This window comes from Balaenoptera musculus, chromosome 1 (assembly GCF_009873245.2).
Source record: "Balaenoptera musculus isolate JJ_BM4_2016_0621 chromosome 1, mBalMus1.pri.v3, whole genome shotgun sequence".
NCBI lineage: Eukaryota > Metazoa > Chordata > Mammalia > Artiodactyla > Balaenopteridae > Balaenoptera > Balaenoptera musculus.
Window position 1 is genome coordinate 18,932,833 of NC_045785.1, and position 23,638 is coordinate 18,956,470.

The 23,638-nt window shown below is 50.9% G+C and overlaps 2 protein-coding genes across 6 annotated transcripts in view; one reads left to right on the top strand and one right to left on the bottom strand.

Annotated features, from left to right (window-relative positions):
- Positions 1–1,191, top strand: part of GRHL3 (grainyhead like transcription factor 3) — a 34,960-nt gene extending 33,769 nt beyond the window's left edge. For all 5 annotated transcript variants that reach the window (XM_036823746.1, XM_036823757.1, XM_036823736.1 and 2 more), the window contains one exon: positions 261–1,191. In XM_036823746.1, the coding sequence (XP_036679641.1) occupies positions 261–375 (115 nt within the window). In that variant the 3' untranslated portion in view covers positions 376–1,191. The remainder of the gene's footprint in view (positions 1–260) is intronic.
- Positions 1,192–5,491: 4,300 nt separating this feature from the next.
- Positions 5,492–23,638, bottom strand: part of STPG1 (sperm tail PG-rich repeat containing 1) — a 41,665-nt gene continuing 23,518 nt past the window's right edge. The window contains exons 5-8 of the mRNA XM_036874431.1: positions 20,768–20,876; positions 16,487–16,652; positions 7,661–7,851; positions 5,492–5,866 (exon numbers count right to left, since the gene is read on the bottom strand). Of these exons, the coding sequence (XP_036730326.1) occupies positions 5,790–5,866; positions 7,661–7,851; positions 16,487–16,652; positions 20,768–20,876 (543 nt within the window). The 3' untranslated portion in view covers positions 5,492–5,789. The remainder of the gene's footprint in view (positions 5,867–7,660; positions 7,852–16,486; positions 16,653–20,767; positions 20,877–23,638) is intronic.

The window sequence follows — 23,638 nt, forward strand, 5'->3', positions numbered from 1 at the left end:
GGTGCAGTAGGTGGGCGTGGCTGCCAGCAGGCCTGGGTCTGAGTTGGGCTCGGCCACTGGGGAATTGTGTCCTCCCCTGTAAAGTGGGACAGTGAGTGCCCACCTTGTGGGTTGTTATGAGGGTCAGAGAGAAAGTCCAAGAGGTGCCTGAAGTGCTGGGGATGTCCGATAGGTAGTAACCGTCCCTGTCCCCCTTTACTCAGAGGTCCTGCAGACAAGGGGCCCAGCCCATTCTACGCATGCCTTCTTTTCTCTTCCAGAATCTTGGTCAACATGGACAACAACATCATTCAGCATTACAGCAACCATGTCGCCTTCCTGCTGGACGTGGGGGAGCTTGACGGCAAGATCCAGATCATCCTTCAGGAGCTGTGAGCCCTGAGCCTCCACAGCCGCACACCTCTTGAAGTGGACTCCAGGCGAGGGGCCAGCTGGGAAGTGGCCCCGCGCCACACACAACCTCTCCTCATGCCTCAGTGCTGTTACTTGAATGCCTTCCCTGGGGAAGAGGCCCTCAAGTCACAGACCCACAGACGTCAAGGCCAGGAAGGGACCTGGGAGGTGTCCTGATCCGAACCTTCATCTCGTGCTTGAATCTATTCTCCGAACTTCCGGCCAGAGCCTGCCCAGCCAGAGACAGTGTCATGTTGCTTAACAAGCCCAGCAGGCTCGTTCCTCCTCGGAAGCCCTTCTCTACAGCCCCTCTCCCGCAGGCTGCCGTTCGGATGGGGGAAGTGGACCCTGTCTCCACAAGCTGACTTGACTCTTCCCGTTCTTGACTCTTCCGTCAACTTCAGACCAATGAGTCCTCACCCTTTGGTCAGTTAGTTAACTTGAAAACACTTGATTCTCAGTGCAAATGACTTTTAAAAGACACTGTAGTGGATATACTCTCCTCATAGACGTACTTCCTCAACACTAGACAGCAGCAGAGGCGACCGACTGGAACAAAGTGGCCTCGGTGTAACACGACCGCCATGCCTGCTCACTACTGTATACATTTCTTATTTACAGTTTTCATTTATGTTTTATATATATATAAGTATATATTGTATATATATGCAACATTTTATATTTTTCATGGATACGTTTTTATCATTTCAAAAAATGTGTATTTCACATTTCTTGGATTTTTTTTTTAGCTGTTATTCAGTTATGCATTTTGTATACTCGTATGGTATTTAGTAATAAAATTCTACGTATGTATTACTTCAAATGCTACACTAGTTCCTTTTGTGAAAGTCTTCCAGAAGGAGAGGGTGAAAGTAAACAAGGCCTCTCTCCTTCTCTATCCTGTAAGTGGTTTGCCTCGAACTTGAAGGGTGCTGGTAAGTGCTGGGCCCTGGTGAAGCAGAGGTGCCACCATGGAAGGCGGCTTGTCCTGATGCCCAGCCTGTCCTGTGTGGCCTGTCCTGTGTGGCCTGTCCTGTGTGGTCCCACAGGCTGAACGTTATGACGTCAGGACCACTGACTCTGGAGAGGAAGAAGTCCCAGGATGCCCTTGCCAAGGACCTCACAGCTGGGGCAGTGGGCAGAGCCCAGGGCCGGGCGCCGTGTGACCGCGCTTTCCTGCCAGTTCTGCCCCCATGCTCTCGACCAACTCACTCTTCCTCTTGCCGGCTCCTACCCGCTCACAGACACGATCCAGCCCTCTTTCCCCGACTCTGAGGTCAGTGACGTCCTGTCGGTAGGTTGGAGGGAGTGTTTACACCGCAGGAATTGACAAATGCTACAAATCATTGCCTTATTGCCCCTAGAGAACAAATGGCAAATCAGAGCTTCCTCCCTCCCTCGTCCCTTCTGGCTGACCAGCACACCACCAGCTCTAGTCCTCAGCTTCTTTGGCTGTAAAATGGGCGCGGTCTACCTGGGTCATCAGGTAGCTGTCATCTTTGGAGCCCCAGGGTTCACCGGTGGGTCTCAAAGGCCCCTACAATGTGGGGGAGGGGACAGCAGGCAGCCCTTGGGTATCCTCCCCAGACTCTGTCATAGCAGCTCTGCTTTCCTTCGTTTACATACTAAGATTTTTCGAATTAACTTTTGTCTGAACTAAACTTAAAAAAAAGAAGTATGAAAACCGTGGATGTCTCCAAGGGCCTTCCGGCTCTGACAGGAGGTCTAGAGTCCTAATTCCCAAGGCCCTGTAGCCAGGACTCAGGTCAGGCAAGTGAAGCCCTAGCCTCAGGCGCAAAATTAAGAGGAGCCAAAGAGCTCAGTAATCAAGTTAAATCACAGTCCGATGCAATGCTTTTGAAATTAAGGCCAAAAAAACCATGATAGAATATCAATACTTTGACGTGAGGGTCAGTATTACTGATGTTTCCTGTGGCCTCTGACTCCCATACAGCTTGCCTGGCACCGCTGGAGCGACCCCATGGAGCACCCAGAGCTGCTCTGCCCACTCCGGGCCTCGCTGCTACGTCACCCTGGGTGCCGTGTGAGGGTGAAATGGCAGAGCGTATGCAGAGTATCAGCACGTGGCCAGGCACGCAGAGGTGTCCCGCGTCTGTTCGTTTCCTTCCAGAGCCGCCAGAAGCAGGACGGCGGTCTTCTCAACCTTGATTGCACATGGAAATCACCTAGGCAGCTTTTATCCCCACTGCCCAGACCACACCCTGTAGAAATTAAATCAGAATTTCTGGGGTTGGGGCCCAGGCCTCAGTACTTTTAAAGCCCCCCAGGTGATTACAATGTGCACTCAAGGTCGAGAACCACTGCGCTATGGCCGTCGTTCCATAGGCCTTGCTGCCTTTGCAACCTGCCAGTGTCTGGCGGGACTAATGCACACAGGGAACTTTGGGGACCAGTGCAAAGCCTGCTGCCGAGCTCAGGAGTGGGACCTGCAGCTCCACATCCACCTCCACCCACGGTCTCCAGCCAAGATGCCAGGGCCCATTTCTCTCCCCTCCACACGAACAGACAGCAGATGAGGCCGTCAATGCCTAGGAAGGCCATTTGGACCTCAAGCAAAGAGAGCTCTGAAAGGCTTGAGGAAATTCTGCCCTGCCCTCAGAGAAGGTTGGGGAGCAAAGGGCAGCTCCTGAGCCCGACGGCAGCCATTCTGGGGTTGTCCTTCTCCAAAGAGTGGAAAGGTGAAAGGAGTGAAGGTTAAGTCCTTTCCAAACGGGGGTCACTGGTGGCTGGAGGAATCGCCATCCCCTGCCTGCAGGTAGCTTTGCACGGTAGACAGCGAGTGAGTGAGGGGAGAAAAGGATGGATGAGGAACGCAGGAGTGAGGGAATGAACAAATAATGAGGAGAAAGAAGGAGGGAGGGAGGGAAGGATAAATAGGTCGACAGGCAGTTGGATGAACACATGGAGGGCCAGATGAAGAGTTCAACAATTAGGTGTATTTACTAGACCTTTGCTGCTCTAAGTGTGGTCCACGGACCAGCAGTGTCGGCATCACCTGGGAGCTTGTTAGAAACACACCTAAAACTAATACAACGTTATATTTCAATTATATCTCAATTCAAAAGAAAAAAGAAAAAATACGTAGACTCTCGGGCCCCACCCGAGATCTTTTAATAAGATCTCCAAGTGATTTGCATGCACATTCAATTTTGGAAAATACTATCAGTACATCCTAACCCTAACTAGACACTTAACAATCACACCAAGAATGTTAATAAAGATACCACTGCCCAGACCCTGCCTCAGATCAGAACTTTGAGGGTCGGGCCTGGGCAGTCTCTATAATAGCTTCCGAAGTGATCCTACCATACAGATGGGGCTTGAGAACCATAGGGCTGGACAGAGCTGTGAGCAGCCTATGACATCTTCAGAGAGGCTGGGTACAACCCAGGCAGACCCTCTGAGCTCAGGGCCTCAGCTCCAGCCGTGTCTTCTATGGAATACCCCGATTCCGACTGGCCAAGAGCAGCCCTGCCATTCTCCTCCCAGAGTCTCCGCTTTCCTGACCCCACTTGGAGGGGTTTCTATAGAGACAGTCCTCACCTGCTGGTGCTCAGCCCAGCTGCCCCAGGGAGGAGCGGCCTGTCTTGTTTTCTATGCGGTCCCTCAAGCATCTGCCTGCAGTGATCCCAGGGCTGGCTGCTTCCCCCAGTGGCCTGCTAAGGTCTCCTAGGGTCAGAGGGACCTAAAAGCCAAGGCTTTCAGGTCTGGCCCTATTGTCAAGAGTCTGGGTTCAAAGAAAGGTGCAGCTTCAAGTGTCAGCCTTAAAGGGGTCTTCCAGAATTTCTAGCGCCGAAGTGGACAACTGATGGTTAGCAGAAGAGGTTCCTTTAGCCTGAACAAAAAATTTTTAATTGAAATATGGTTGTTGACATCTCCGATCAAGAAGTTGCACATTTTAAAATTTCCCAGGTTCTTTTGAAAAGTCTGCAGATGTGGCAACAGGTAGCTGGCCTTTAGATGGGCAGCATTCTCAGCTCCTGGACCTCCTCTCGCCTCACCTGTCTTGCTCCCTTGCCTTGCCCACCCAACCCTGCAAGTGCTTGACCTTGAACCTCCAAATTCGGATCCACCTCTTGACCTCTAGGAGAAGCTAAGGACCTGAGCGGACGCAGCACAAGGTGTCCATCTGTAGGTCCAGACCTTGGATGCTCTTGGCGCCGTGCTCCAGGCTGCCTCCTGGTCATCCCAAAGCAGTGGGGCACTTGCGGGAATCTGGTTCACAACAAGGCCAGCTTTGGTGAGAAATGAGAACTCTTTAACTGGACCCGTTGTTCCATCCTTCTCCCTCCCTCTTCCTCACCCGCCCCTCCCTGAAGGGAGAGGCAGTCAGCGGCCAGTTCTGGACTAACAGTCACGGAGGAAAGTCAAAGGAGAAAGCCAAGGGCAAGGGAGGGACACGCGGAGGGGAGGGAGGTGGCACAAGAGGCTTCCACTTACAAAAGCCCAAGACACGTGGACAGTTGGGGAAGGAGGGGATGCGTGGTTAACTCCAGTTCCTCTTGGTTCTTTGAGAATCTTGTCCTCTTGCTGAGGGGGACCAACTTGGCGGGCCAGAAAGGATCCATTAAAGATCATATTGAACTTGAGCACGAGGTGGGAGGGACGGAGACCAGGCCAGGGAAGGGGAAAGGCCGGGCAAAAGTAAGAACCTGCAGGCGCCCCTCAGCCGCTGTGCCCAGGGCTCTGGCCCCAGAGGGTCCTGCCCACATCTGCCCCTTGTGTGCGGAGCCAACAAATGGATGTGGAGGCCTCTCCTGAAAGTGGGTGATGAGCTCACGTGACCACGGTGACGCTGCCATGCTCTTCCTAGGGCGAGACACGAAGGCTGAGCTGGGGGCGAGGGCCAGGCAACCCCTTCAGGTCCCTGTCACAGCGCCTGTGGGCCTTCCCGGCTCCTGGAACTCCGGGAGGAGTCTGGAGGTCAAGGCCAGAGCATGGGAGTGTGCCGGGGCCGCGGCCTTGCGCCGCCCACCCTGTGGCCCCGGAGCCCTGGCTCAGCATCAGGCTTCCAGACGGGGCATCTGCCATCGGCCACCTCCTCCTGGATCCTGAGCTGCATGAGCTCTGAAGGCTGAGGGGAGGCGGGCCAAGCCAGGCCGGAGGGCACGTGGCCAAGTAACCAAGGGGGCTCTGTCAGGTCCTCACTTCTGCTCAGGAATCCACTGGGGTCCGTGGGGTGGGGGTCCACGCTCCAGGGGGCAGCTCAGGACAAGGACAAGCACGGCAGGCCAGCTGTAACACCAGGCTGGGGGCAAGGCCGTCCCAAGTCATCAGCCGTCACACACGAGATGGGCGCTCTCTGAATGACCGTCCGGGGTGCCTGGGGGTAGAGCTGGTGGCCGGGGGGGTCTCCTTGAGCTCGGATGAGGTGACTACAACACTGGGATCCATTTCTTGTCCTCATTGTAGAGAAAGGACTGCTTTCCAGGGAATTCCGGCTTGTATGTGGCTGTGAGAGGAGAAAGAGAGAGTGTTGAGAGGGAAAAGGCCAGTTCTCAAGGTCCTGGCACCCGGCGTCGGAGCGCGTGAGGCCGGCGGGACCCCTGCCCTGGCCCCTGCACCTGACATGTGGGGAGACAGGGAGGGAGGGACTGGCCCTAGGTCGTCCGGCTCTGAACTGGCCCAGGCGGGACTCGAACTCCGGCTCCCCACCTTCTTCAACTCACTAACTTTTTTAACAGAAGAAAATTTACAAAAGAGTTTTGTAGGAAATTTGAAAAGAAATGAATAGAGCAATACTCTTATAGAAGCAAGGTGTCAGCTTAATGCGGTTTTGCTTTGATTTAGTTCAGAAATTTCTGGAAAACTGAAAGCCATCACAATAGCAGCCAGGACCACGCAGGGCTTGGGAACCACAACCCGGTGTGGCTGGAAACTCTCGCGTTGATGCTGATTTGTTCACGAGGGCCACGCATGGCCTCCGGTACACCCTCAGGAAGCTGCTGAGGGGTCCAGGTAGACCTGCGCCCACTGGAAGCCAAGAAGGCAGATGTTTGCATGTACTTACTCTGGGAGGCCCTCAGGGAAGCCCACCTTGGCCTAGGTGATCACAGCCGCAGGCCCTGGCCTGCACCTGCACTCCAGGTGCCCGCATGGAGAAGACGCTCGGAGAAAGCTCCTAGAGGACTGGGCCAAACAGGGTCAGATGAGGATCCGGCTGGTCTCCGGGGTCCTGGCACCACCACTCCATGGGGCATTCGTACATTTGCGGGACCAAGCTGAGTTCTGCCTGGACTGACCAGATGACCCGTAGGTCAAACCTCTGCCGTCTTATTGGCTTATCACTACGTTTCCAAGGACAGAGCCATGAGAATGATATTCTCCCTGTCCCGCCTACCTTACATTTTACTCACCTGTGTGTGTGGAGGGAAGGGGACGCCTCGGGGGGCCAGCGCTGAGCCTCAGTCATCTTTGCCAACGCAGTGTGGGAGCATCCGCGATGCTGATTGAGAGCCTGACTTTCACAGGCCTGGCGGCCACCTCAGCCCTTGCCTTCCCCCTCCCACGCCACCAGCCCATCAGCACACGTGTCATCCCCCAATGCCATAAACTCTGGGCAGTGTCGGGGGTGGTAAATAGCTAGGGGCTCCAAGTAGGCAGGGGAGTGCAGGGACCACCCACTGGAACAAGTCCCTCAGACTATCAGCTCTCAGGCAGATCCTGGGCGTAACTATATGGCTTGAAAGAGCTGCTCGGGTGGAGCCCTGTTTTATTTCATGACAGACAAGGCGTCGAGGGGAGAGAGTCTGGGCCTCTGCCCTCCACTCACCCTCCGCAGGGCTATGACACCTTGCTCTCCGGGCCTTTCCCATCTGGGAGGTGACCCCGCCAGACTAGACCCGCGATTTAAACATTCTTAAGAACATGAACTTTTTAGACAAAAGCTATGGCTCTTTTCCCCAGAAAATAATATCTGCGTGCTTCAAATCTGCAGACAATTTCAGGGTCACAGACCCCCTGGAGCCCAGCTTTGTGTCTCTTGAAACAGTCATAGTCCTCAGTTATAAATCCCTGACCTGGATCATCTCTAAGAGCCCTTTCACCTTAAAAAAATAAATTAAAAAAAAAAAACAAAAACCCACCTTTCATACTCTGAAAGTGTAAGCTGAAAAGTCTTCTAGATCCACTCTAACCCCTGTAAACTGTTTGGCAAACAGCCTATAAATCAGTGGTATTTGATGGCCCAGGAATGACAAACAATTCCAGGTTTGGTTTTTACAATCACTGAAAGCAATCCTCTGACCTGGGCCGGGCAGGCCTGGCTGGGACGGCGCCACTGTCCACCGGCTGGTGTTGGACACGAAGGATGCACTGGAGATGAAGTGCCTGGGGGGCCCCGTGTAGTCCACGATCTCATACTGCCCAGGGCCTGGAAGAGGCGGCTTCGGGGGCAGAGGCAAAGGCTGGGCAGAGAAATTTAGGATGGGGTTTCTCCTTCAGAAAAGACAAAAATGGGAAGATGTCACTAAATCAGTCTATTGGAGAAATGGCAGTTTTTCGACATAGCCAGGACCTGCCCAGCACCCAGCCATTTGCGAGAGGACTGGATGAGGCACTGGGAGACCTGTTTCTTCTTCCGGCTCCACTGCTGGTGATCTGGGGACCCTGGACCCCAGTCTTCCCACCTGCACAAGGGCGATCATAACGGTACCTACCCCGTAGGCTTGTTTTCAGGGTTAAAGGAGATGACACACCTAAAACACGGTAGTCAGGACAGGGCCCAGCACAAAGTGAGAGCTCAGTACATTTGTCGTTGTGGATGACGGATGTCGTTGAGCTGATCAGGAATGGCAGAAGGCATCGATGCCATGTGCCAACTCTGATCGCTTGGTAGTGCCTGGCTGGAGCTCCATGTAAAGAACTGAGGCCTCGTTTGGACTCTATGGGAAGAGCATTGGTGAGCCACTTGTGATGTCTGCCATGGCCAGGAAATGGGAAGAGGCATCCCAGATTCCAAGGATTTGCCATCCCAAGACTAGTAGATCTTTAGAGGCCATTCCAGCACTGACATCTCAGAAACTTATTAAACATCTTTTTGGCAAGGCAGGATGTAGGAGTGGAAAAATACTGGGTTGGAAATCAAGAGACTTCTGAATAACGATCACCACTTAGATTGCAGTTGTTTTCAGGTCTGTCTTCCCCCGTTCAGGAAAGGGAGTCTTTTAAGCCTGTTACTGAGAGAATAAATGAAAGAGAGAACCTGTATTCGAGCCCTCACTCTGTTACTAATTCACTCTGGGACTCAGTCTCCCCATCTGTAAAATGAGGGGGTTGGACATGACGACCTCTGAGGTCCCTTCCAGCTGTGACCTCCCATCTGGCCTTGATTCAGAGAGGTCCACTGGGTTGCCCAGGAATCCTGGGATTGTTAACGGGGAACGCCCTACCCTCCTGGCCATGCAATAGAAGGGCTGCCCACTTCTGCCTCACATCTGAAGCTTTTTCTAAGGTTTCTCACCAAAATGAAAGAAAGATTTCTCAGAGCCTTGAATGGCCCCAGGAGACTCACCACAGCTCAAAGCCAACCCATCCAAACAGAGGAGGGAACTGGGATGCCCAGCCACCGGAACTCTGCCGCCCTTTGGCCAACACCTTCTGAAGCAGAGGCATTCTTAGACTCGGAGAGCTAGAGGAGACCTAGAGATGTCTTACCCAACATCCTTATCTTGCTTAAGAAGTTGGTGCCCAGAGAGAAAAAGTGAGTCACCCAATGTCACAGAGCAGGTTCGTGGTAATGCCAGCACTGGAACTCAAGTCTTGGTGACTAGCAAGATGGGGAGGGCATTGTGGCAGAGGAGAATTTTCGAGTTTTAGAGTCACACAGACCTGAGTCTGAATACCAGGCAGCCAAGTCCCTGGACCTCTCTGTTCCTGGCAACAAGGAGCAGTAACACTCACTCCTTACATGCGGGTTCATGACTGGAGAAAAGCTATGTAAGGTGCCCAGCAGAGCGTCCGAACACAGTAAGTGCTCAGTAAAAGCAGGTGTGTTATTACGACGATCCCTTGCAGCACCACCATCCGCTGCCTGGACGGGCAACGGAGCCTCAGGAGAGTGAGGTTAGGGGGCCTCTCACCAGAGTTACCTTGGGGCAGGGTGGACACTCCCACTGCCAGCGGAGGCTGCTGGAGGCTGCCTGCTAGAGGCTCACATCTTGGGATGGAGGAACAGCTGGCTTGGATGTGTATATTTAGGATAAAGGTGTCCACAGGAAAAGGGGGGAAAACGTTGTCTCCTTTCTTTCCCTCCAGTCTGCGTGGAAGAACTGGTTCCAGTGTGTGATCCACCACTCTCCCCTTACAAACAAAAGCTGGCGTCTCCTTGTTCCGGCTGCATCACCCCTTCAGAGCACCCTCAGAAATTTGAACATTGAGAGACAGGCTTGATTCCTGGAAGTTAGAGGTGGAATAAGCCAACCACCGCATGAGCTTACTCCATGGGTCCGGGTCGCCCGGAGTCTTTGAGGAAACTGTGAGATGTCTACTCTCCTGACCAGGGACAGCCTGCAGGGAGCTGGGCAGCGGGGGTCAGCGTCTCACCAGATTCTTGCTGAGAGTGAGTGAGACAGGTCCCTTACCCTCCCCTCCATCCACATGCCCAGGAGAGGCTTGGCCCCACCAGCTCAGCTCCCTGGATATTCGGACAGTGCCAGCCCCGTGTGCAGCTCTGTGCCAGGCACTCTGGGGGGTCCAGACTGTTCTGTGCTAAGACACAGACCCTGAATGCCCCGGAGGGCTTGACAATCCACTGCCAGTGACAATCATGACCGGTGACAATTTACAGGCTTTGCATTCAGACAGACTTGAGTTTGAATCTCTGCTTCCCCATCCACTAGCTGTGCATCCTTAGAAAAGTCTCTCAATCTCCCTAAGCCTCAGTTTCTTTATCTGTAAAATGGTGGATAATAATACCTGCCTCCCAGGGTTGTTATGAAGATTAACGAGTGCTTTACTGGTACCATTTTTTTTTTTAACATGAAATGTTAGAATAGAGGTGAGAGAGACTAATTCCAACTGGGTGAATCCAGAAATCTACCCTAGAAGAGGTAACATTTGCTCTGAAAGGTAAGCAGGAATTCTTCGGGTAGAAAAGGTGGAGATGGGGGCATTTCCCGCAGAGGAAACAGCAGGGGCAACACCCTGGAAGAGGGACAAACCGTGCTCCATGGGGCCGGGATTGGGGCACAAAGAGCCAGAGGCTAAGCCCCTGGACCACCTTCAAGCCTCCTTCCACCCGTGAATTCTGGGTTGTTCGCTTGGTTTTCCAACCAACCCCCCTTACAGGCCCTGAGGAGGAGCTAAAGGAAAACTCCTACCAGTGGCCTCCCAATGCAGCCTAACTCCCAGGTCACCTCCCAGAAACACCCAGCACAGGGACTTCCCTGGTGGTCCAGTGGTTAGGACTCTGCGCTTTCACTGCTGTGGCCCCGGGTTCGATCCCTGGTTGGGGAACTAAGATCCCACAGGCTACCCTGTGCGGCCAAAAGAAAAAAAAATAAGTGACCAGAAATACCCAGCACAGCGCTGTCCAACGACTCCATGCCTTTGCCGTGCTGTTCCTTCTGCCAGGAGCACCTCCTTTCCCTGCCAACTCTGATTCCCTCTTTGCTTCTCACCTCCTCCAGGGAAACTCCCCCGGCCACAATCCTCCCCCTTCCCCGCCTCCCTTCCTGGGCTCCATAGAGGAGCACCGGTTTTGGAGTCAGATGAACCTGGATTCCACCCTCTGCTCTACCACCCGGGAGAGTCTGTGTCCCCTGTAAACTCTATGTAACAATCCTGACCCGTGGGAGAGTTGGAAGATGATGCTGTAGAAAGTCTGTGAAAACTCTGAGCAGGGGGAAGCTGGCCCCTCAATACACTGTAGCCATTCTTCTCTTCTCTGCACAAGACACATTACTTTTCTATGCTTTTTACTTGCCTAGCTCTTTAATGCAGGGGATGGTGTCTTATCCATCACTGAGGCCCTGGTCCCTATTCCCGAGGACATTTGCCTAACTGCAGAGAGAAGCAGGGGGGTTGAAGCAAGTAGGGGAGCCCAGGCATCTGAACCCCACCTGACAGTTTTATCCTCATCCGGGGCTGGTCCTTCCATGTCATCATGGGGCTGGGCAGATCACTGAGGTCAGACTGAATCAAACCCAGGGCAGCCACAGTGCATTGTAACCAGGGCTTTTATGAGCCTCATCGCCCAGTGTTAAAAGCCAACCTGGTCCTGCCCCGTGGAAAAAAATATCTGTCAAAGGCTCTGAGTTGGCCACAACTGGATTAAGTTGTGTTTGCAGCTTCCAGTGTGAGCTGTTTGCAAATCACCAAAGAATAATGAATGTCTCAGAGGACTCAGCAGGTCACTTGGGGAGGGCATCTGAGACCCTCGGGACACTCCCAGGCACAGATTCACTCTGCCTCAGGGATTCCCAGGGTCGGGAGGGATAAAGGGGCAATTTTTTTCTCATCATTAAAGGGCAGCCGATTGCCTCTGGGGTGGAATGCGGTATCTGTTTAACAGGGTAGTGGGTGACAGATTACAGCTGCTTGGGAAGAAGCATCCCATATCTAATTGAAAATCCCAGGGGAACTTTAGGTGGGTCCAACGTAATTACCCAAATTGGAGTGGGGCCGACGGGGCTTGATTCTTCGGCTCTGGCTGTGACAGAACAGCGTGTCTGAGCAAAACCAGTGGTTTAAAAACTCCAGGAAGCAGATCAAGGGTTAGAAAGATGTCAGTGGGTGTTTCACCTCCCTGCTGGCGTGAGTTGGAAGGCAGCACCTAGGAGGAAGTATTCTGATCTCCAAAAGCCCTTCCCCTGACTCACCCTGATCCACTGAGTCATCGCTGTGACGGATGCTGAAGACCTACAGAAGTGAAACCCTGGCTGATAGCCTCCCCCAGAGACCCCCTGGAAGCTGGTAAATCCTCTTAGCTTTTGAGTCAGCAACGTGGCCTTAACAGAGACACTCTGTGACGTGTTCTTCAGCTGAGGAGCCCAGAAATGGCCATGCCAACAACCCCACAGCTCCTCACAGCATCCGTGCTGCGGGGCCACTCAAGAAACATCAGGTGAGTGCAGAGGACTCGCTCACACGTTTCGATAAAAGTACAAATGACGCACGTCAAAAGCTTACAGTTTGCCAGACCTGGTGAGTTATGCGGGTCGTCTTTTTTTATCCTTGCAAGCCTGTTGTAAAGTGTGCTTGCCCCAACTCACAGAGGATGAATTTGAATTCCCAGGGAGTTAAGTGACCCCCCCCACCACGCCCCTACCCCCAGCCTCCCAGGGCTGGTGAGAGGGGAAGGCAGGAGTTTCAGCGGCCTGACTCCCTGCCTGTGCTAATGCCCTCGGTGCCACGGCCTCTGCAGCCGGTTCCCAGCTCAGGAGGCCAGCAGGGGTCGGTAACACGGCACCAGCGACCCCAGCGAGAATTAACATCTCCCCCGGTTCTCCCTGCATCCTGAAGAAAGCAGCGCCGAAATATCATTTTTGCAAACTGGAACCCCACCCATGAATGGGGAGCCACACACTTCCAAGCAAGAGAAACAAGGGCAGGCCTCACATCCTGTCACATGCGTGTGACACCTGGGCAGCCCGTGCTTCCACAAAAGAAACACTGTGGTGATTCTCAGATTCTCCACCACTGCCCCATGCAGCTCCCGGAGATCTGAGTATGATTAGGCTTGATGTGGACAAAGTCTCAGCATATCGATGGGGAGGAAACAACGCAGACCTTCTCCGGGGCCTGACAACCCCAGGATGGGCCCTCAGGTGCTCCTGCCCCTCTCTTCCCTCCAGGGTCACAGGAAAGGAAACAGAATTTGAATTTGAGAGACTGGAGTTTGGATACTCCTTCAATACTATCATATTTGGCTGTATCTTTTCTTTATATTACATCCCTTTCTCCATCATCCCACATAAACGGATGGATGCTATTTTGGAATAAACAACAGCACACTTTAGTTTTATCTCTTTGCTTTTAAATGAAATTACAGATTTCTCAACTTCATCCTTTCCATGTCAACTCAACAATATATACTGGACTTCCTCTGTGGGTCCTGGCTGGCCCCATGTTCACTGCCTCCGTACGCTCTCCAAAGTGACATGGTGAGCAAAGCTGGGGTCACAGAGTGTGAGAAATGGAAAGATTTCCCCTCTTTTCACACATGGAGAAACAAAGGCCCAGGGAGGCGCTGAGAGCAGCCCCAGACCGCAGAGCCTGCCGTGGAGGCTGGGGCACTGTCCACTCACCAGGGTGAACCCAAGTTTAAGAGACACTGGGTTTGACAGGTCTCTTTACTGTGGGCCTTCTCAGAGCCTTTAATAAGCTCATGTATACTGTGATGCACCCAGGGGCAGAGGGATTGTACGCAGTGCTTCCTAGGTTTATTAACCGAGGATCTACCATTCACGAAGCATCACAGAGAGCCAGTGCGCCCCAGATACCCCCAGACACACCAGCACTACTGCACTGCTCCCATCAGAAAGCTGGCGCCCTTGGGGGGGGGGTGTGTGGTCATGCAACCTTGGGGCCCACACGATCCGGCGTTTTGTGGCACGTTCCTCTGCCTTGCTCTGGAGTTGTTGCCAGGTGAGCCTGAAGGTATGGATGGTGCTCTGTCCACGTGAGCTCCCCCATAGCCCTCAGCACAGCACCAGAAATCTCCAGGGCCTGCTGACTGACAGATGCAAATGCCATAAAATGAGGCTATTTCAAACCACTGGTCCAAACTCGGATGCAGGCCAAATGACACTGCTCTGGGGAAAGCGGTTAAACACCGAGGGTTCCTCACTCTCCTCTCATCGTTTCCCTGAAGAAGCTTCCAGAGTCAGGGTGGGGGCTTGAGCCTCCATGCCACAAAACAGCTGCATCCACTATCATCATATATCCTCTCTAGGATATAGAATAATAGCTGTTGTAATAAGAAGAGTGAGAGCTATTTTCAAGCACTTTCTCATCTAATCCTCACAGAACCCCCATGAGATAAGGTTCTTATCTCCACTTAATACATGGAAACATGGAGGCTCAGGGAGGAGAAGTCTCTGCTAGAGACAGAGCTGTGATTCTCACTCAGGTCTGCTAACCCCTAAGCCTGTCCTCTCTCCCACTCCATTTGGGGGCAGCATAGGGAAAGGTTGTGCGTAGTGGTGCCCAAGCCAACCCGGAGGCAGGAAGTCCCTGACGTTTGGAGAGAGCCTGTTCCTGGAGACTTTCCCGCCCCGGTCCCGAGTCCTGCAGCCTATGAAGGGTCAACCTGCAGAACCCCAGATCCGAAGGGCAGAAGGGACTCAGCGGGTGGACTCCATCTGAGGTCTGAATCCCTTCCCCAGGTCCTGGGTTGGACTCAGCAGGCTCATGTCCTGCACCTCTCCCTTACCCCTGACCCTTTGCCCTGAGCTGATGGTCCGAGTAGACCCTGTGTTGCCAGCCTCCCCGGGCCACCCAGGCTTCTGACCCCCTGTGGCTATGCGCCCAGCCAGCTGCCTGACCTCTCTGGAGGGTCCCAGGTGGCTATACCCTTAGTCCCAGCCCCGCTGGTCAGCCCTCCCAACAGCCAATCCTGTTGAGAGTGACAGGACGGCTGACCTTAGTGGCACTTAGTTCTAGAAGTTCTAGACCCATTTGAGGAATATTAAGCCCCGTGAATTTTTGAGCCTCTGAGGTGAAAGTAACATTAAATGTCCAGGAGATTAAAGAAAGTAACACAAATCCCTGTCTTTTAAAATTTGTGTTATTGACTCACTATTTGTACCTACTATATCAAATATATTATTAAAATCAGAAAGCAACTTTCAGATAAATTATCCCCACTTTACTTTACAACCAAGGGCATGCAGGCTCAGAGGGGTTAGCACAGTGCTGATGGTCACACAGCATGAATAGAGCAGAGCTGAGGTTCAAATCTAGCAGGTCTGACCAACTCCAAAGTCTAGGCTTTTAACCTATCAGTACAAAGCTATGAGAGTTTCACCACTTTCGTATATCCTGCCACCCCAGTGGAGATTTTATATTATAAAAATAGAATAATATCAGCACCAGGAGAGTACAGCAACATGGGGAATGTTGGAAGATCCAAACAGTCCTGAGCCTGAGTCCCAGGGGCGTCTCAGGTTAGCTGTGTGGACTTAGCAAGCCTTTCAGCCTCTCTGAGGCCTGGCTTCCTCCTCTATGAAGTAAGAATAATCATTCCTACAGTAGTTGTTATGGGGGCTTCCCTGGTGGTGCAGTGGTTGAGAATCCGCCTGCCAATGCAGGGGACACGGGTTCGAGCCCTGGTCCGGGAAGATCCCACATGTCGCGGAGCAACTAAGCCTGTGCGCCACAACTACTGAGCCTGCGCTCTAGAGCCCACGAGCCACAACTACTGAGCCCGCGTGCCTAGAGCCCGTGCTCTGCAACAAAGAGAGGTCACCGCAATGAGAAGCCCATGCACCGCAACGAAGAATAGCCCCTGCTCGCCACAACTAGAGAAAGCCCACGTGCAGCAACAAAGACTCAATGCAGCCAAAAATAAAAGAAATTAAAAAAAAAAAGTTGTTATGATCATTGAAGAAGATGTTAAGTTCCTGGCATGCAGTAGTTACTCAATAAATACTACGTATCCGGGGCTTCCCTGGTGGTGCAGTGGTTAAGAATCCGCCTGCCAATGCAGGGGTCATGAGTTCAACCCCTGGTCCGGGAAGATCCCACATGCCGCGGAGTAACTAAGCCCGTGTGCCACAACTACTGAGCCTGCAAGCCACAACTACTGAAGCCCGCACGCCTAGAGCCCGTGCTCCACAACAAGAGAAGCCACCGCAGTGAGAAGCCCGTGCACAGCAAGGAAGAGTAGCCCCCGCTTGCCACAACTAAAGAAAGCCTGCGTGCAGCAACGAAGACACACACACACGCAAAAAAAAAAATACTACGTATTCAACCAGTATTTCTTGAGCACCTGCTATGTGTCAGCAAGGGCCCCAGGAGAGCAACTCGGCCTGTGTCTGCCAAGCTGTGACACCCCTTCTTTTTCTCCCCAGGTTCGGGTCCTTCCCCAGAACCACCTTCCAGAAGAAACATCAGATTGGTCAGGACTCACCGGATAAGAGGCTTTTTCTGAGCTTTGGTGTGACCTTTCGGGTTGTAATAACCGGGTCCTGGGCCTGTCGACGTCAGTGTTAATCCACGGCCAGTTTTTGATTTAAAACAAGACATTAATATCTTCGGCGACTGCTTCACAAGGGATTCGTTGACATTATAATGCCCTGAGCAGAAAGAAATTTTAACACAGAATAAAGAACTCCTCTCAAATAAATAAAAAGCAGTAAGAATACATTTAATGACTATAAGGCAGTATCACTCCAGGATGGTCAAGTAGAAGGGGCCTGGAATAACTGAAAATAACGCTCACCATTTAGAGAACATGTGTCCGTGCATCACATATGTAGCTCATTTAATCCTCACGGCAGCCCTGCAAGGTGGGTATTAGCACCTCCATTCTAAACATGAGGAAATAGACTCAGAGATATTCAGGAATTTGCCAAAGGACATTCATCTAACCAGGGCCTAAGCCCAGCTTCCTCCTCCATAAACTAAGGATAATAATTCTTCTAACAACTGGGAGGCTATGGTAGAAAAAGAACATTTTAGGTTCCTGGCACATGGTAGCTGTTCAGTAACTATTATGCAATCAACAAATATTTATTGAGCACCTACTATGTGGACCCAGAACCACCTTTCTCCAAGGTCCATGCTTTCCCACCATGCCTTGTCTCAAGAAACTGTCAGAACATAAGTGATTTGGTTGCACACAAAGCTTTAAGGAAGAAGAGAATGATCTGAGCTGGGGTAAAGAGGGAGCAGTCTCACCCTAAATAACAAGTAACCCTGTAAATGGGGGCAGGCATTTTGGGGTGCAAAGCGGCAGTACTAGGCAAAGGCCTTCAAGATGCTGCACACTTTGACCCTGGCTTCCTATTACTTGGAAATTAAGGAAATTATTCAACATAATGGAAAAGCTCTAAGCCTAAAGATGTACACAACAGCAGTAGCTACAGTGTGAGAAACGATGAATAGCCCAAAGGTCCAAGTACAAGGGCACAGTTATGGGAAAACAGCCTAATCCGGTGGAATATCAGCCCTGAGGGTGGTAAATGCAAAGGCCATGAAGCTTATGGCAATGTTCTCGAAAATAAAGGTGAGCGAGAAAAGTAAAATAGAGCCTAACAGTCTATACTGTATATACTGTGATATCAATGTGCAAATGGATACATGTGAATAAAAATAGGTGGGAACCCAGAAAAGTGGGAAAAACTATATTAATGGTGGTATTGTGGGTGGGAAAAATATTTCAAATTTTCTAAACACTGTAAAGTTAATTTTTTTAAAAATAAAATCGACTTTTTCATTGCAACAGCACTGAAAACAACAATATGGGACATATTAGCAAGATTTTATTTAAATGGTAATACTCAATGATGGCAAAGGTGAGGGAAAGCATATTTCTCATAGAAGCAGGAGGATAAATTATCTCTGTGCTGAAGGGCAATTTGGTCACAAATACCAAAAACCTTAAATATTTTACATACCTTTTGACTTAGCAATTTCACGTTAGGCAATTTATGTAAGGAAATAATCTTGATTGTACACAAGTTGTGAGCTATAAGGATGTTTGCTCCCACTCTATTTATATGAGTGACCCATTTAAAACAATCTAAATGCCAGCAAGAGGGCATTTGTTCCTTAACTGATGGTACCACCAGATAATGGAATACTATGCATCCATTAACAGAAGATGTTCTAGGAGGATTTTTTTTTTTTTTTTTTTTTTTAATTTTATAGCTACTTTATTTATTTATTTATTTATTTATGGCTGTGTTGGGTCTTCGGTTCGTGCGAGGGCTTTCTCTAGTTGCGGCAAGTGGGGACCACTGTTCATCGCGGTGCGCGGGCCTTTCACTATCGCGGCCCCTCCCGTTGCGGGGCACAGGCTCCAGATGCGCATGCTCAGTAGTTGTGGCTCACGGGCCCAGCTGCTCCGTGGCATGTGGGATCTTCCCAGACCAGGGCTCGAACCCGTGTCCCCTGCATTAGCAGGCAGATTCTCAACCACTGCGCCACCAGGGAAGCCCTAGGAGGATTTTTAATAACATGAAAAGATGGTCCCAATATATGCTTAAGTCAAAAAAAAAAAAAAAACAGATGTCCAGTCAGCAGCATTTATAATACTGGTATATATCTCTCAAATTATCTTTCTGGGTTTTTTACATATACATATACTTATTTTTAATTTTTATTCCCCCTACCAAAAAAAATAGTTTAAAGCAACGCTTGATTATAAAAATGTTAAAAAGCAGAAGCAAGGGGGAAAGGCATTCATGCTCCCATGGCCCAGAATAAACCAGGGTTGAACTCTGTGCTGTATTTACCCCGGTCTTTCCATCGTGCACTGGATGCTGTCTCATGGTGTTGGGCCCACAGCGTGGATTCCATTGTGTCACCCACGTTTTTCAAGTGACACTTTACCATAGTTGTTTCCCCATGTTCTAATAACTTTTTTTTTTTTTAAGGAGAAATAGAGAGGAGGACGTTGGGGAAGTGCTTGGCCTTGTGTTCGATGCAGCCAGACTTTAGAAGAGCCAGCCAGCCAACGTGTAAAGGTGAGCATTTTGCCCAGAACTGAAGGCAGACCAGACCCGGCCCTCAGCCCCTGAGCCCGGGCACTCTGAGCGGGCGGAACACAGCAGGGATGCCAAGCACGGCTCCACATCTGGTTTCTTCCCACAAGGGGGAGAAGCAGAAACCACAGCATTTTTCTGAGAGGTCAAAGCAGATTGTTTCTCTCAGAGAAGCAGATTCCCCAGGCTGTGGCCCCTGGCAAATTTGGGGGATGTGGGGAGGGTCCTGAAGGCACCAGGCAACGAGTTGGATGTAGGGGGGGCCTGGATTCAAATCCAGCAGTGGGACCCTGGACTAGTCACCTGCTTTCTATATATCATTTTTGCTTGTAAAGTGGGAATATAATAATATTAATAATAACCCACACTCTCAGCACATATGTGCCAGGCAACACTCCATGGAGTTTTGAAAGCTCCTGGCACACAGTAGGAGCTTAAAAGATGCTGGTGCCCACCTCTCCCCTTCCTGTCGTGTTACAAGGGGCCCCTCGGGACCCTCCCAGAGGGAGGAGCTGCCCACTTCCCCAGGCTCTCTGGTGGAACCTCTGGCCAAACCCCAGGGATGCTGGCTTTGTTCTCCTGTATAAACAAACAAGGTGGGGTTTTGCCTGTGGTGATGCAAGGCAGGGAGCTTTAGCCAGGCTTAGTCTCCTAATTAGGGCTGGTTTTGTTATTCAGCCTCAGACTGATCTTCTCAACTTCAATCTGGATTTGCTGAAATCTGACATGCGCTGTGATTTTGTCCACACCCCCATCTGAGAAGCATGATTGCAGAGGTAAACCCTCCCTGCTCCTCCTCTGGGCTCTGGGGCCCAGAGCTCCCTCGGGGGTCTTCTGGACCTGTTTGGGAAGGTCTAGTCTAACCAGTGCTCCTGGAGTATGGACTGCTATGTCACCAGACCCCTCTGGAAAATTTTCACTAAGGCTGGTGCGGGGAGGAGGTCTGAGGGCACAGAACAGGTGCAATGCCTTTCCCCAGCCCAGCAGGGAAAACATCTGCAGGTGAACCCTTGTGTGTTCCTGAATCCCGGAGGCTTCAGAAGTCACACTGGGATGACGGGGTTAAAAGGTTCCTCAGTCAGACACCTCTGGGCTTAGGCCTGCCATTTATTAGCTGTGTGACGCTGAGCAAGTTGCTTCAACTCTCTGGACCTCCATTTCCTCACCTGAAACACAGGACTAAGAGTGTGGCCCTATGAGGACAGATGTGTGAGGACCGCGTGGAAAAACTTAGCACTGAGTAGGTGCTCTGTGAACAGAGCTATTTCCCATCATTTGATGATAGATGATGAAGCCGCTTTGTAGGCATGGGAGGAAAGGAATATTGCAGCCGAGTGTCCAAGGATCAAGACGTATTGTGTGCGCCGCCTCCCCCCAGTGCCTGGGATGGCACCTGGGGTATGCGCACGGGCACACTTCTGGCATGAGAAGCCCCTCCCCAGCTGGCTGCCCAAAGCAGGTGCGCTGGGTCTGGAAGGCAGGCCAATGTGATAGGCCGCCCCAGGGTCCATTTCCAGAGCCGGCCGTTCTTCTCCTGAATGGGGAGCCAGTCTTCTCCTCTTTGTACAATACCTGCCTGCACCCCCTCTTCCCCCAATGCCTAACTCCTTCCAAAGAGACTCCCTATGAAGGAATGGGTGCCCTGATGATCAGATCTGGTACAGGAAGCCTTAGGTCAAGGCCAGTGAGAGGCAGCTGCTTACCTGGGGCAGGTCCTGTTTTAGTAATAGTGAAAAGTCCTCTCTGGGTTTTGGACATGAACCCGGCTCGGGCACAAACGTTGTTTGTCTGTTTGCAGCAAGAGACAGAGGCCTGGGGGAGAAAATAAGCACGGTGTGCTCAGTGTCTTGCCTTTCTTTGTCCTTGTTGTTGTGTCTGGACGAGGGGCACTTTGGGGTAAAAAAAAAAACAAATTTAAACGTGTCTTCAGAAAATGAGCGGACGTGAGTGGAAAAGGTCACACTGGCTGTGCCTTCACCTTCACCCCAGCTGGAGTGGGGGAAGAGTTTGTCATCGCCAGCCAGTGTCTGGTGACCCAACACAACACAGAGGACGGTGCCCTGAACCAGCCGGCGGACCTGACTTCCGGGCTCGCTCCCCGCACACAGGGCAGGACATCCTGCTCAAACGGATTAATTTCTCTGAATTTGAGTTTTCTCGTCTGTAACATGGATCAGATAATCCCTGCTCGACTAGAGGCAGAGTGTTGTTGGGTTGGGGGTAGGGGACAGCGGGTCAACACAAATCATCTGTTTTTTTTTAAAAAGTGTGTAACGTTACACAGGCAAATTATTTTCATTATTTTTTCTACGATTTTCATTCTTTTCGGAACACTTAGTCCTGCATAGACCCACCCTGATTCCTCACTGCTCAAATAATCCTTCTATACGTGAGGGATTTAGGACATACAAAGAAATTGTGTAACTTAAGATTATGGTCAGATTTGTAAGCACTGTCTTGACTTTTCTGGGCTGACCAGAAATTTAGAATTTTGGTTGACCCAGGCAATATACATTAGAGAGTGTCCAGTGAGTTCAGAACTCTAAAAATAATTTTGGAAAAAAAAAAAAGAACCCTGAGATCATTCTTATGATGAATCATAAATATTTTAAAAGCAAATTTGCAGTCAGTCTCCTGTATTCATTAGATAAAAGATGCAATAAAAATTGTGCCTGCAATGGCTGGAATATTTACTGAACGAGTGAAACTATTTGCTGGGGCCAGGATGGCTTGATTTTCTGTGCTACTCCTTTGTCAAAAAAAATGTTTCTCGAGAAATGCAGATGGCATTTTGATTTTGTGTTGACAAAGGCGGAGGAATTTAGTTTTTCCCAGGGTCCTAACGGCCAGACTGCCTGCAGAGAGGGCAAACAAAAAGATCAGATGGACCAGGCTAATTACTGGACACGGGGAGAAGAGCCAGGATGCCGGAGAGGAAGTAATAACAGGTACCAAGGGACAGGCTTCCAATAGAGAAGCGGGGGATCGCAGTAAGCAAAGGTAGAGAGGTCTTGACAGCCTCAAAGCACAGTGTGGCTAACAGGATTACCGCATTTCTGCTCCTCGCCAGTTGACTCAACCATTGTTCTCCAGGTCTGAAAAAAGCCTCCTGTAGACAAAACACTACTTCAGCTTTATTCCTCGCCCAGACAGAAAAGCAACAGAAAAAGGGGGCATTTTTGTATACACTGAGTGTGTGTGTCGCTGGAAGATTTCACCATTAGACTAAGAAGAGTCAGCTCCACTGGCAGGTTAAAAAAGAATGAAGCAGATTTATTGTATTACCATGGGAAAAAACAAATCCCAGATATAATTAAGTAGAAAATGCACACGTACCGTGGACAGTATAATCCCAAAACCAAGGGGAGGACCAAAGGAGGAAGAGAATATGAACAATATTGCCCCTGGTTTTTGATGTTTGTTTGCAGAGCAGAATGATGAGGGACTTCCACTTTCTGGCTCATAGGTCTCTGTGATGTTCGAAGATATTTTATGATGAGGATGTATTATTTTCAGAGCCACATTAAAACAATAATGAACAAAAACCATGCAAACTAAAATTGCTCTGCTGGCAGAGTCCTGACGTGGGGAACGGTCATTTCCTGATTAACAAAGGAAGTTATTCCTTTGGAGTCATAAACATTTATTGCATGATTACTGCATGCCAGGACCTGAGCTGGGCCTCGGAGATAGGAAGCCAGGGTGAAGGAGCAGTGCGCTGGGGAGGTGACGGTGTGAAGCACTAACACTACAGTGCCCTTCAGCGGCCCCCGGGAGGACGCAGAGGGGGCGCTCACATGGAGACAGCCCGCACTTGGGTCTGTCTCCCAAGGAACCCGGCCCTCTCTCAGGAATGGCAATGATGCAATGGCCAAGCACCTTCATTATCACTTGCCTGGACCAGACCTCGACCTCTCTTTTGTTAGCATGACAGCTTCCTAACTGGTTTTTCAAAATCCACCCTTAACCCACACTGCAGTCCATTCTCCACACAGCAACTGGAGGGGTCTTTTTTAAAAGGTACATCAGAAGACATCACTCCACACCTCCTATCCTCCTTCAAGGAGGGCTTCCCAGCACACAGAGAACAAAATTCGAACTCCCTCCTGGGGTCTTTAGGGCCTTGCATGGACTGGTCCCTGCCTATCTGTCTGGCCTCTCCTCGTCCCCTCTCCCCCGAGCCCCCCTAGTTCATTCTACTTTAGATACTTTAGGGTTTTTTGGCTGCGCCACGCGTCTTACAGGATCTTAGTTCCCTGACCAGGGATTGAACAGGGGCCCACGGCAGTGAAAGCACCGAGTCCTAACCACTGGACCACCAGAAAACTCCCTCTAGCTACCTTCTTACAGTTCCCCACGGGCTAAGGTGTTTGCTGTCCCAGGACCTTTGCACATGCTGTTCCCCCAACTCTGGCTCTTCCCTCAATCCTTGAGTCTCAGTCTGAGGACCTTCTCTGACCACCCAGTCTAAAGTACATGGTATTGCCAACCTCCACACCCCACACATACTCTCTTTCTCAGGCTCTAACTGTTTGTCTCCCTCAGAGCTGGCCACAGGAATCATTTTGTTTGTC